The sequence below is a fragment of the Caretta caretta genome, chromosome 21, assembly GCF_965140235.1.
Source record: "Caretta caretta isolate rCarCar2 chromosome 21, rCarCar1.hap1, whole genome shotgun sequence".
Lineage (NCBI taxonomy): Eukaryota > Metazoa > Chordata > Testudines > Cheloniidae > Caretta > Caretta caretta.
In genome coordinates, this window is record NC_134226.1 from 8,237,991 (window position 1) to 8,250,202 (window position 12,212).

At 51.8% G+C, this 12,212-nt stretch overlaps 1 protein-coding gene across 9 annotated transcripts in view; it reads left to right on the forward strand.

Moving 5' to 3' along the window:
- The window catches only part of LOC125624938 (renin), a 40,896-nt gene that overhangs the window by 8,816 nt on the left and 19,868 nt on the right, over nucleotides 1-12,212 (forward strand). For all 9 annotated transcript variants that reach the window (XM_075121924.1, XM_075121919.1, XM_075121918.1 and 6 more), the window contains 2 exons: nucleotides 6,232-6,351; nucleotides 7,345-7,640. In XM_075121924.1, the coding sequence (XP_074978025.1) occupies nucleotides 6,249-6,351; nucleotides 7,345-7,640 (399 nt within the window). In that variant the 5' untranslated portion in view covers nucleotides 6,232-6,248. The remainder of the gene's footprint in view (nucleotides 1-6,231; nucleotides 6,352-7,344; nucleotides 7,641-12,212) is intronic.

Genomic DNA, 12,212 nt, shown 5'->3' on the forward strand with positions numbered 1-12,212 from the left:
TAAAGACCATTCTGCTGCCAAACAGGAGAAAGCTGAGCGAGGAGGAATGTACTGTATTGGAAGCCCAGATGCCAAGCCGATAGCTCATGGCTGATGTATTGAGAAGTAGGGCATGTTCTTTTCAGTCCACCGCTGGCTGCGGATGCTATGATTAAGTGCTAAAGGACTTCAGAAACAATGGGGCCTCTCCGGAGCCCGCATGGAAGCTGGAGGCCACGAATCTGGCTGAGGACACATGGGGAAGCAGGAGGAGTGAACCCATCTTGTCTTCTATGAGGCAGGTTCCACAGACAGTGGTGCATGGGGGAAAGGACAGGCAGAGCGCTAAGCTGCTGCCGGAACAAGGCCAGATCTGCCGCTGGTGTAATTCTGCGCGGATCCGTTGGAAGTTAATGGAGTGATGCCGACATACAACAGCTGAGAATCTGGCCCCGTTACCTTGCATTCTAACGCAGCGGTGATCACAAGATCTCATCCTTAGTCGAATGTTCTCGCTGACTTTGGGCTCAGCCTTGTCTTAAGCCCTTGCCTGGCTACCTGTTGGCTGTTCTGCCGCCCGAAAAGCCAGAGCACTGAGCACTCTGGTCATTCCCCCTCCCACCCTGTTCTTATGCAAAGGGCTGCACAAGCCCTGTGTCGCCCAGCATGGGGCGGGGGGCGGATTGCACGAGGCGCTGCGGTGGGGGCCAGCAGGGTACGAAGTGCAAGGTCATGGGCTAGGAAGCTCCCCAGCACCCCCAGTTCAAGCCCAGCCTTGTTGCATTGGGACAGAAAAGCAGCTACATCTCAGAGCGCTGTTTGGTGGCCCCGGTGTGGAATGAGTGTGTTGGGTCTCAGGCCGGTTCCTGCTGGCCGGGCATCTCCATCACAAACAATAGCAACCCTAGGGCTGTCTCAGCAAAGAGGCAGCTGAATATTGAAGCAAGCAGGGGCACTTAACAGCCCTCTTTTGGCAAGGTGTCATGGAGGGCAAAAGGAGCACGCGCTCTCCCATCTCTCGCCCTCGAGGGCACATTCTTAGCTACCCTAGTTCTAAGGAGGCCACAAAGCCAATCCTGCTGGCTCCCTTCCTGCAGGTGACAGTCACATCAACTTGTCCTGTCATTGGCAAGAGCAGGGCACACAGAGGTGGGCAACTCCCACTCCCTGGCCACTTGGCATCGCCTCTGTGCGGTGGGTCCCTCCTGAATCCCCAGTGCTCCACACCACTGGCCCTCTGCAGCACTGACAGCAGCTTCATATCCAGGGTCAACTCCCAGGACTTGCCCGAGTAAGCCCTGGGTATGGGCTACTAGACTTGACCCTCGCCCAGTGACTAATGGAGCAGCACGTCTCTGTGGTTCTATAGCTGTGCAATATCTCTCTGAAACTGAGCTAGCTGCTGAATTCCTCCATGGCCATTCCCAGGGAAGCCTTGGGCCTGGTGTGATGGGAGCGTCAGGTTATGGGCAGCTCAGCTGGCTTCCTTGGGAGCCTCTCACTAGAGCTTGCTGTTCCCCCCGCGTGCCCTGTTAAAACGGCTCGTATTCATTAGGTGCATCTCCTTGAGAAAGAAGGAGAAAATACATGAGGGACCTTGACTGATGCAACTCATTGTGATCTAGGCCCTCTGGAGACCGTCCTGGGAGTCGGCAGGCCATGGCAAATGGTATTGGTTTGTGGGAGCATATTGTTTAACAGCAAGGCCATCCACAATGGAGCTTCCGTCTCCTTACTTGGAGGTCACTGTAGGTTCTTTGCTTTGCTTCCTGTGGCCTCGTCAGTGCTAAGGCCATTTCCACCCTATTTTGAGGATGAAAGTGATGCCTAAGTGCTGAGCCGGCACCCTGAACTGGTGGATTTTAGCCCATGTCTCTTTATCCCGTAGATTTCTTTAAATAACAAGCTTTAGTTTGAAGCCTCTTAGCTCCTGCCACTGCTGGCTGCAGCCATGCTCTCTGGCATCCCGGGGCTGTCCAGCTCTGAGAATAACATGGGGCGTGAAGCTGTTCGGGCATTTTCCACCCAACCGTTGTTTGGCTGCAGAATGCAGAAACCGGAGCTTTGCAAAGCAGGGTGAGTGAGTGTCGACACCTCTTCTGACTTGACACACGTTTGGGGAAGAAGGCTTGGAAATTGCTGGAACAGCCCGTTGTGACATTCTGCAAACCAGGAAGTTATGCCAGTATAGGTACATTGGTATAGCCTCTGTAGTATAGATGTACCCTGAGTGAAAAGGAAAAGAGTTTGGGGGGGGGGGGAGCCAGATCCCCAGCTGGTCTAAATCAGTGTAGCCTTGTTGAAATCAATAGAATTAGGCCAGTTTATACCAGCTGATGATCCTGCCCAGAGAGAGGCAAGTTGCATTCTCTTGTTTAAAGTGCTGTATAGTAAAACTGAATGTCACAGCAATAAGCAATCAAGAGAAGAAGAAAAGTGGCAATTTTCTGAAGTGAAATGGCTGGGAGGGTGGGGGGAAAGCAGAGGTGGGCCCAAGCCTTGCTGACATCACAACCAGCCCCTATAATAAGGGGGAGAGGTTTCTACTGAAGATGAGAGAGATCCAGCCAGCCAGGGCAGCTGCTCACCTTCTTTGTAAGGGACCAGAGTGGGGAGAAGTGTCTCATCAGTTGCCTCCCACACTTTGTACACGAAGGTCCAAGAGCAGCAGAGGTAAGTGGAGGATAAGATCTCATAACAACTAAGCTGTGGTTCATTTTTCATTTCTCCCCTGATGAAAATTTGGGTTCGCTTTTCATGGAAACTTTTTAAAATTAAAACCGAAATGTCCTGTTTTGCGGGGAAGGGTATGTTGAATTTTGGTCAAGGAAAGAGACAGATTTTAAATGGTCAAACTCATCCTCATCGTCATCAAATAGAATATGATCATGCTTTGTGCTTTGGTAGTAAAAGGACCCCAAGCTCTCGAGGAGTTAGACACTGTTTGATCACTAGGGTTTTCCCAGACAGCAAAATGGTTTTCCGCACCATTGTAAAGATGGGGAAACTGAGCACTGAGAAGGGAAGCAACTCTCCTCAAAATCACCCAAGACTGCTGCTAACACCAGTTCTGTTGCACCGGGGAAAGCAACACTGAGCATGAACATAGCCCAGGCTCCCGCCAGCATTTGAAACACCATGTTGTCTAACCGTGTTCAAAATCAGGCTAGTCAAAATGGAACTTAAAACACTGGTAGCAGCAGGTGACTCCCTACGTTGCTACCACTGATAGATATGAATTGGTGTTAGCAAAAATGGGAATTTTTCAAAATGTCCCCAGTGTAGACCAGGCCACAATGAGCTGGGGGCGGAGTCTTGGGCTTCTGGCTCCCGTTCCTGCGCTGGCTTTGCCCCAAGAGCATGGAATTGCTTTTGGACCCTGCCATGAGGAGCAATTTGGGGCTAAAACTAAACACTTTGGGTGGAATCCTGGCTCCGTAGAAGTCAATGGCAAAACTCCCACTGACTTCAGTGAGGCCAATATTTCACCCTTTAATGTCTCCCTTATCTGCATGACCACTTGCTCTTACACCTCAAATATTTAAAGTAGCTCGAAGAGGAATTTTGCAGGGACTGTCAGTCCAACAATTTCTCCACATTTACAGTCGTGTGTGCGTGTATGTTGCTGAGTGGAAAAATGATCACATAAGCCTGTGTTTCTTATGTTTTCTCAAGAACTCCAAAGACCTAGAAAGGAATAAGAATCATTCAATCTAATTTTAGGATGTTCCTGCATGTCCTAATTACCCTGTGTTTCAAGGCTTTTTTTTTTTGTGTGTTCGGATCTGCCCTGCGTTAGAAGGGAGCATGTGCACTTTGAGGGAATGCAGCGTCCTTTTTCTTTAGAAGATAGGGACAGTTTCCTGGAATTGATTAAAAGCCCATATGACGTCTTGTAAGATGCAAGGGAGCAAACGAAAAGGGTGAGCAGCCCTGTTCGTTCCAGATAGGCTGCTCTGTTTAGAGAGATACGGAAATAAAATATCAGCCGGTTGCTGTGATCCATAGCAGGTGACAGACCAAAGTGTCTCAATCAACCAGGAGAAATTGCAGTGTTAGCCTGATGCAGTAAACTTGGGGACTCCTTAAGATAAGCACATTAACTCCACTAACAGAGCACAGTGAAGGGTCCAAGGACCGACGAGAATTCTTTGTGCAGTTTAGTTAAGGGTCCTTATTGCCAACAAAGAGTGCGGGATTGGCAGCCCTGGAGATGAGTCTCTTTATTTATGATGACAGGTTTCAGAGTAGCAGCCGTGTTAGTCTGTATCTGCAAAAAGAAAAGGAGGACTTGTGGCACCTTAGAGACTAAACAATTTATTTGAGCATAAGCTTTCATGAGCTATAGCTCACTTCATTGGATGCATTCAGTGGAAAATACAGTGGGGAGATTTATATACACAGAGAACATGAAATAATGGGTGTTACCATACACACTGTAACCAGAGTGATCAGGTAAGGTGAGCTACCCATTGTTTCATGTTTTCTGTGTATATAAAATCTCCCTATTGTATTTTCCACTGCATGCATCCAATGAAGTGAGCTATAGCTCACGAAAGCTCATGCTCAAATAAATTGGTTAGTCTCTAAGGTGCCACAAGTCCTCCTTCTCTTTATGATGGCAGTAGCGCCTAGAAACCCAGTCCTGGCTCAGGACCCATTGTACTTGGTGCTGGATAAACACAGAACAAAAGGATAGTCCAGGGATGCTCCAGGAAGCTCACAGTCGAAGGTGAGATGATAGTCGGAGACAGACAGATGGGAGAGCATAAGAAACAGACCGAACGGGCCTGATTTTTCAGAGGTGCCAATTCTGAGGCTCCCGCTGGCCTCACGTAGGGCTCTGGGTGCTCGGTGCTTCTGAGAGTCAGGCCCAGAAGTTCATCAGCTACAGAACAGGTACAGCAATGCAAGCTTCCCCCACCCCCCCAGGAACGAGCCTCAATTCTGAGCAGCAGGCGTCCCTTGCCAGTGAGAGAATTCAGGCCCGTGTTCCATTCCAGCCCGCGGGCTGCGTTGCTACCTTGTTGATGCTGCCAGTGAATGGGAGCCGGCAGTGATGACATGTCTATGCGGTTAATTGAAGGAACAGGGCTGAGTTAGGGCTGTCGGCTCGTATGGGCCACTGAAGAGCCCCAAAAGCCGCCGACGGAAAGAAGGACGTCCCTGTGGTTAGGGGGCTGCCTTGGAACATGGGGCATCCAGGTGCCATGCCCAGCTCTGCCACTCCCTGGGCGCCCTTGGTCTCTCTCTGCCTCAGTTCTCCCTCAGTAACATGGAAATAAAAGACTGCGAGACGTTCAGATCCTACCAATATGGGGGCCAGACAAGTACCTCAGCTTAAGAGAGACAGGCAGGATTCAAATTCGTGGCCTAGACATAAAAGGCGTCATGGGTAAAGGTCTCAAAAGTGTGTAAGTCCCATTTCCAAAAGCAGCTTCGGCCCCCACCAGCCTAAGCCTGGTATGTCCCAAGGGACTTCACCGTCTCCTTTTCCTCCTCTCTCCCGGCCACCTCTCGTTTCAGCAGGGAGCCCTTTGTAGCTGCCTTTGGCATTACTCTGCTGCATCACTGACTCCCACCTGCAGGGACGGGGGTGTTTTTTGATGCGTCTTTGGCTGGGCTTGCTTGCTGAGCACATCTTTCATCTGACCATATTGATCCCCTTGTTCAAAGGCTCCGTACGCTGTTAGCCACTCCCTGTAGCCTTTATCGCCGCTCCTGTAGCTGCTGGCAGGTGGATGAAAGGGAGGGGGGTGGCCGTCCTGCCACCTTTGTCCCTGTTTTGCTTTGTATCCCATCAAAACCCCTCTGTAAGGCACCGATCCCACACGCATGTCCCGTGCATCGTGTGCTTCGCTTTGTACAGGGGAGCAGCCCTGTTAATTTTGGTGGGAGACAGATGGGGCGGGGATGGGGAGGGGGGATGAAGGGTGTCTGAGTGCCTTGCATCTTGGACTCAACTCTATAGTCTACTCACAATTCCCTGCAAAAGGGGGAGCCATTTTCAATTTTACTCAGCTGAGCTTGCTATTTCCAGCAGAGTGACACTGCAGTGATTCCACTGCAGAGCACAAAGCCACCCCGTTTGTATCTGTGTCACCGAGAGCAGGCTATAGCCCAGAGACTCTCCCTTTAAAGAGCTCTGTTTAAAGAGCAGAACGTTCCTGGAGACTGGAAACCATCTGACCAATTGTTGTTGTTTTCTTCTTCCTTCCTCTGTGTTCTCTTCCCCTTTGTCTGATAATTCAGGTCTGGGCCAGCCCGGGATGAATCCCTTGAGCTCCATGCTCCTGCTTCTCTTCTTCTCCAATGCTCTGTTCGGGGAACCCACAGAAAGATATCTCCCCCTCTGGAGCCCTCGACACACAGGTAGTGCGTCTGCTCGTGGAGATGCTGCATTGAGAGCCACTCCCTTGGAATCAAAAGGGTCACGTCTCCCAAAGAGGTTGTGTGAGCTTGGTGCAGAGCCCCGGCACCTCGGGGCCTGCCGGTGCAGAGCCCCGGCACCTCGGGGCTTGTCCAGTTATGAAAGTACAAAAATTGCTTGAGCCCGGGCACCACTTTCATTACAAATTAAGCACTGCTGGTTGTTAATTGATGCCTTGAGGCCAGGAGCCCATTGTGCCAGGGGCTGTACAAACACAGAACAGAGAGACAGTCCCTGCCCCAAACAGCTTCCATGCTTTTAAAAATTAAAAATGTTTTTATTTGGTCAGGTGTAACTGTTCAGGCTGCCCTCAGTCTAAATGAATCTGATTTTCAGAGGTGCTAAGCACCCACAGCTCAAGTGAAAGGCACGGGGAGCTGCAGGTGCTCAGTCCCCTTCCCCCTCCCCCCCCCCCCCGAAAAACAAATCCCCGAGGGCTGCATTTTCAAAAGAGCTCAGGGCGAGATTTTCAAATGCTCAGGGCTCCCACAGTTGGGGCCTGGTTTTTCCGAAGTGCTCGGCATATTGGATGCAGAGCTCTTTTGACAATAGGATCCATATTCAAGTGCCTGTGAGCTCTTGGGGACAGAGACTGTAGGTCTGTACAGCACCGAACACATTGCTAAATTTCCAAAGCTTGGCAGGTGAATGTGGGGAGCAGGATGGAGAGGAGGCAAAGAGAGGGAGTTGGGGGAAATGTGGGGGTAAGATTATGGCAGGCCCTGGACAACGAGAGGCAGCCAGTGAATTCTTTACTATTAGTTGTTTGGATTGCAGTGGTGCATAGGAGCCCCAGTCATGCACCAGGACCTCATGTGCTGGGTGCAGTGCAGACGCAGAACAAAAAGACAGACCCTGCCCCAAAGCCTTTGCCACTGGTGTGTCTGACGCTGACCACTTTCCCTCATCAACTCTGTCTGCGCCTGTCTCTGTAGGTGACCATTTCAAACACCTGGCCAGCCCGGTCCACGGGGATCAGGCCATTCCTTGCTCAGAAAGCAAGCCCAGCCCTGGGAAGGCAGAACCGAAATCCGTGCTGCCCCTGCTGTGCAAGCCTCAGGAGGAGAGCCAGGTCCAGCTGGGGCAAGGGATCCATCCGGCCAGGAGCAGAGCCGTCTCTGTCCCCCAGGGCTCGCCGCTCATGGAGCAGGAGAAAGATCTCTCCGCCTACAACTGGAACACATTCGGCTTGAGATATGGCAAGAGGCAAGCGGCCATCGGGGAAGCCAAGGTGAAAATATTGTGACACCAAGGAGCAGCTGGAGCTGGGGGTGAGGGTGGGGGGATCAATTGCGGCAAGTGTAGCTTTATGATGGATTCTCCAGCATTCTCTGCTTTCTGTCCTAAGGGTGCAGGAGGAAGGCATGGGGTGGGTTGGAGGGGGATGGGGGGGGGGGCTGATATGCAGCACGGCCATAACTTTCCAGAGGGATTGGGAGAGTTTCTGTTTGGCGGGAGGGAGTCAATCTGAGATACCTCAGGCCTGATTTTCTGAGGGGGCCAAGCACTCACAGTTCCCATTGACTTCAGTTTGATTTGTGGGGTGCGCCACATCTGCAAAAACCAGCCCCAAATCGTCATAAGTGTTGCTAGCCTCTGTTTGCCAGAAGCTGGGGATGGGTGACAGGGGATGGATCACTTGGTGATTCCCTGTTCTGTTCATTCCCTCTGAAGCCCATGGCATCGGCCACTGTCAGAAGACAGCATACTGGGCTAGATGGACCTTTGGTCTGACCCAGTCTGGCCGATCTTATGAGTTTGGGCACTTAAAAAATGGAGGATCTTCAAATCAGAGGGCACTGCTGAAAATGTTGGCCCCAGAGGCATATGTGACCTCAAGGCTGAAGTCAGAATCAAATTGGTATAGATGGTGCTGCATGGGTAGTTTCTGTAAAGGCTCAAGTGTAGGGACATCCTTGCCCAAGAGCCTGATCTGCTAAGACCCCCAGGGCCTCTTTCTCTCTCAGTCCTCGCACAGGGCCTGATTCTGAGGAACAGCAACGCAGGAAGCTCGCCAGTCCTGTAGCATTCTGAGCATGGCGTTTTCAACAGTGGAAGGACCCCTGTGGGTCACCCAGATCTCACATTTGGATAGTGAAATCGAACCAGGTCCATACATACCAACGGGAGGGCCCACAGGGGGACTTGGTTTAGATGTTCCATTGTGGAGCCCGCTTCCAGCCCTGAATGTGCAGCATGCTTTTGCACACATTCTCCCTTTGATGCACACATGGTATTCAGGTGTCTGGTTGGTTGACTAGCCCCCATCATCCCCTGTATATGAACCAGTCCACACCTTCTGGGAGTCTCAAAATTTTCCATTGCGTGGCCCACATCTTAGAAGAGAAAGAGTGACTCCTGGTTGCGTCACATCCCATCCCATTTGTGATTCTGCAGACCACTTCCCGCCCTGTTTGTAGAAACACAGGGATTGCCAGACTGAATCAGACCAGGGTCCATCTAGCTCAGTACGCTGTCTCTGATGCCTCAGAGGAAGGTATAAGAAACCTTGCCACAGGCTAATGTGGAATAATCTGCCCCACATATTAGGTCTCTAATAGTTGAGAGGAGATTGGCTTAAGCCCTTAGGCATGAGGTTTAATGTCCCTTCCAAAATTGCTAGCCTCAATTATAACTCTGGATATTCTTTTTAAATCTTGCTCATTTTTTGGCCACACCCTGTGGCAACGAGTTCCGGAGTCCAACTGCGTGTTGTGTTCAAGTGTTTGTTTCCTTTAATCCCTTTAGAATTTGATTGACTGGCCCCTTGTTCTTGTATAATGGAGCAGGAAGGATCAAAGCTCCCCATCTCCCTACTATTCATTATTGAATATAATTTTACCATGCCCCCCTCATTCACCTCCCTTTTAAGCAACGCCCAATCTCATGGACCTCTTCTTCTCCCAGCTGCAGTTGTGTAATGTCCCTGTAGCAACCACAGCAATTGCTCATATAATGCAGTGCCCCTGGGTGTGACGTTGGCAGCAAACCTGGGCCTTCTGGATCTCAAAGCACGTAATCAGAGCTTCATAAATAATAGTTACATGGAGCCTGCTCACGGTGCACTTGCCTAGCGTGGATCAGGTGTGCTCCAAACTCCCACTGAAGTCCACAAGGAATGCGGAACCAGGCTCCACATTTGCTGGGATGGGAGCTCTCAGCTCAAGAATCTCTGAACCCTCCAGTGTACAGGGATGAAGGATTGAGATTCTTCTTCCCCCTTCGTTGTTCCCTCATGTTGGCTCTGATTTCCAGGGGTGCTGAGCACACAAAACAGAGTCAGCTGAAGTCACTGAGAACTGCAATGGGCCCATCCTGGCTACCAAGCCTTTGGCATTTAAATACTCACGTGCTCTTGGATGAAACGTGTTGTGGCCCTTGGCATTAGTCAGTGTCCCAGCAATTCTCGCAGACCTATTATTGAACCTGATCCTTACTTGGGGTCTACTCACTGAGTGATGCCTGAGGATACTCTGAGTAAGGATTCTAGGGATAAGGTCCGCTGTAAATAAGTCCCCAGGTGGACACTTGATTGTACCGTTTGCTAAGCTTTTGGGAAGCAAGAAGGGGGAAAGGCTGTTTTAGAAGTCATCCCTTGTCATCCGAGTTTTTCTGTGGGTGCCTGTGATTCTCTGACATGGTTCAATAAAGGCAGCTCTATCTTCCTCCTCTGTGTGTTGTCAAATCCTCTCCCCTCAGGGCGCTGTCAGCAGCACGTTAGGCATTTTATAAAAAGTAGCGTCTTGATCAGCAAGAGCTGCGATGCCCGGGGCAAAGGGAGCAAAGGCGCAGCCAACTAAAATATCCTCCAGCCATCAGGGCTGTGCAACGTGCTTTGCAAACAGACGGGCAGGGCGGGGAGACTTGAGTACTCCTACAGCACCACGATGGCTGGATACATGTGTGATGAACCTGCTAAGCAGGAGACCACTCCTGTTGGAACCTTCCCCACTGTACAGCGGAGGAAGGACTCCGGCAGGAGGCACTTTTGGGAGGCAGTGGCCACATGGCTAGCCCGGAGGTGCAGAGAAGCCGCACACGGAGAGGAATTCCCAGGAGCTCTGTGCAGAGCCACATGTGGAACAGGCTGCAGCTATCAGATGTTACAGCTGGGTGAAAATCTGTGCGGGACTTTACGGGGAGCAGAGATGACTGGGTAGGGAGCCAGTGCAGAGGGGCCCCAGTGAGAGAGACACCACTAAGTGATCCTGGCCTGGATGCCTGCTTGCATAGAGACTGGACTGGAGAGGGCACCCCAGGCACTAGCCCTGAGGAGCTTTGACTCTCCATTGGCCAGCCCCCGGGACTCAAACAGGAACTGCTCTAGCTCACTTTGGACTGTAACCGTTTAAGCCACTGGACCTAAGGCATCTGCAACCTTTCCCTCTCCTGCCAGCCCGAGCAAAGTGCCCTTTCCCTTAGCCATGTGTCTGCGTGGTTCTTGGGACCCCCCGGGGCTAGCACCTGAAAGCCCTGTCAGAGCTGTGACGTACCTGGCATGCTACTGCTGCCTTAGGGTTTGGTGTGCTCCAGCACCCAGCAGCTACCATTATCGCACAGGGACTGTAGCAGAATCGCGGTCCAAGGAGGAAGTGAGGGGTAATACTGAGCAAAGGCAAACTGGCTGAGAGTCAGGAAAATGGGCCAAGTGGTAAGGTCTGATTAAACTGCAGAAGAGTCTCCCCAGACACACCCCCCCCGGCTGCTTTGGGGCAGCGTAGGCCACCCTGAGCTTGGGGGTATTCCCAGGGAGTCGGTCAGCTGGCTTTGGGGCTCCTCCCTAGCAGCTGAGCCCCCAACAGAGGAGCTGTACCAGAACTCTGAACTGGCTGCAGCTGCTTTAAGGAAAACCTGCTCTGAGCTTCCCCTGCTGCAACCCTTCCAGTGTCCTCTGCTGCAGCCGAGCTCAGGGCGTGAAGGCAGAGCCCCCCCTTAGGTCCTGGAAAGCTACAGATGATCCTTGCTACGTTTAAATTTGAAACACACAAAGGACAGACCCTTTGCTCAGCCAGACCGGGGCAAAGCCCTCTTCCATCTGGGCCTGTCGCAGGGCCCCATTCCCTTCCCACTCACTGCATTTACACCTCTGCTACCATGGAGTTACTTTCGACTTACACTTCGGTAAAGGAGAGGAGAATCCAGCTCCTGCACTCGCCATTGTGGACTGTACTGCGTGGACAGTGAGTCAATGCCGGTTCCGGCCCTTTGACACTGTGCTGGTGGCAAAGACGGGCCACAGCAGTTCCGGGATGAATCCCCCGGCTCAGGAGCAGCCTAGAGCTGGTTCCCATGGCCCTATGCTGCCCCACCTCACAGCATGTAGCGCAGGGGTGTCTGGGGACTGCAAGGGTGATGACCAGAGTGCTCTGTGCTCAGGGGATTTGGCCTTCCCCACCAGCAGCTGGAGGGCTCTGCTGTAAGTTAGAGCATCCCAGAATCCAGGAGGCATAAAGCTACATCTGTCCTGCTCCTCTTTGGTGAGACACAGCCCAGAATCTGGCCCTCCCAGCTTTTCTCTCCCCTCCCTTCATCTGAGCCCAGCCACTGGCTCGTTATGCTCATTAATTTGCTAATCAAGGCTCCTGGGTTCCTGTAGCCCTCACACAATGCCAGCCCTGAGCGGGTAATAAAAGCCCTGGATGGGCCTTTTCAGTTCTGCCTCCGGCCCCAGCTGCTAATCTCGCAGGCGAGGCTCTGGGCCACCGGACAAGGTGATTGAAAAATTCCTTGAGGGGCTGTGGTGAGTATGAGAGCAGCTGTCCCAGCTGGCCTGGGACCAGGTAAAGGACAGGGGAGGTTCTTG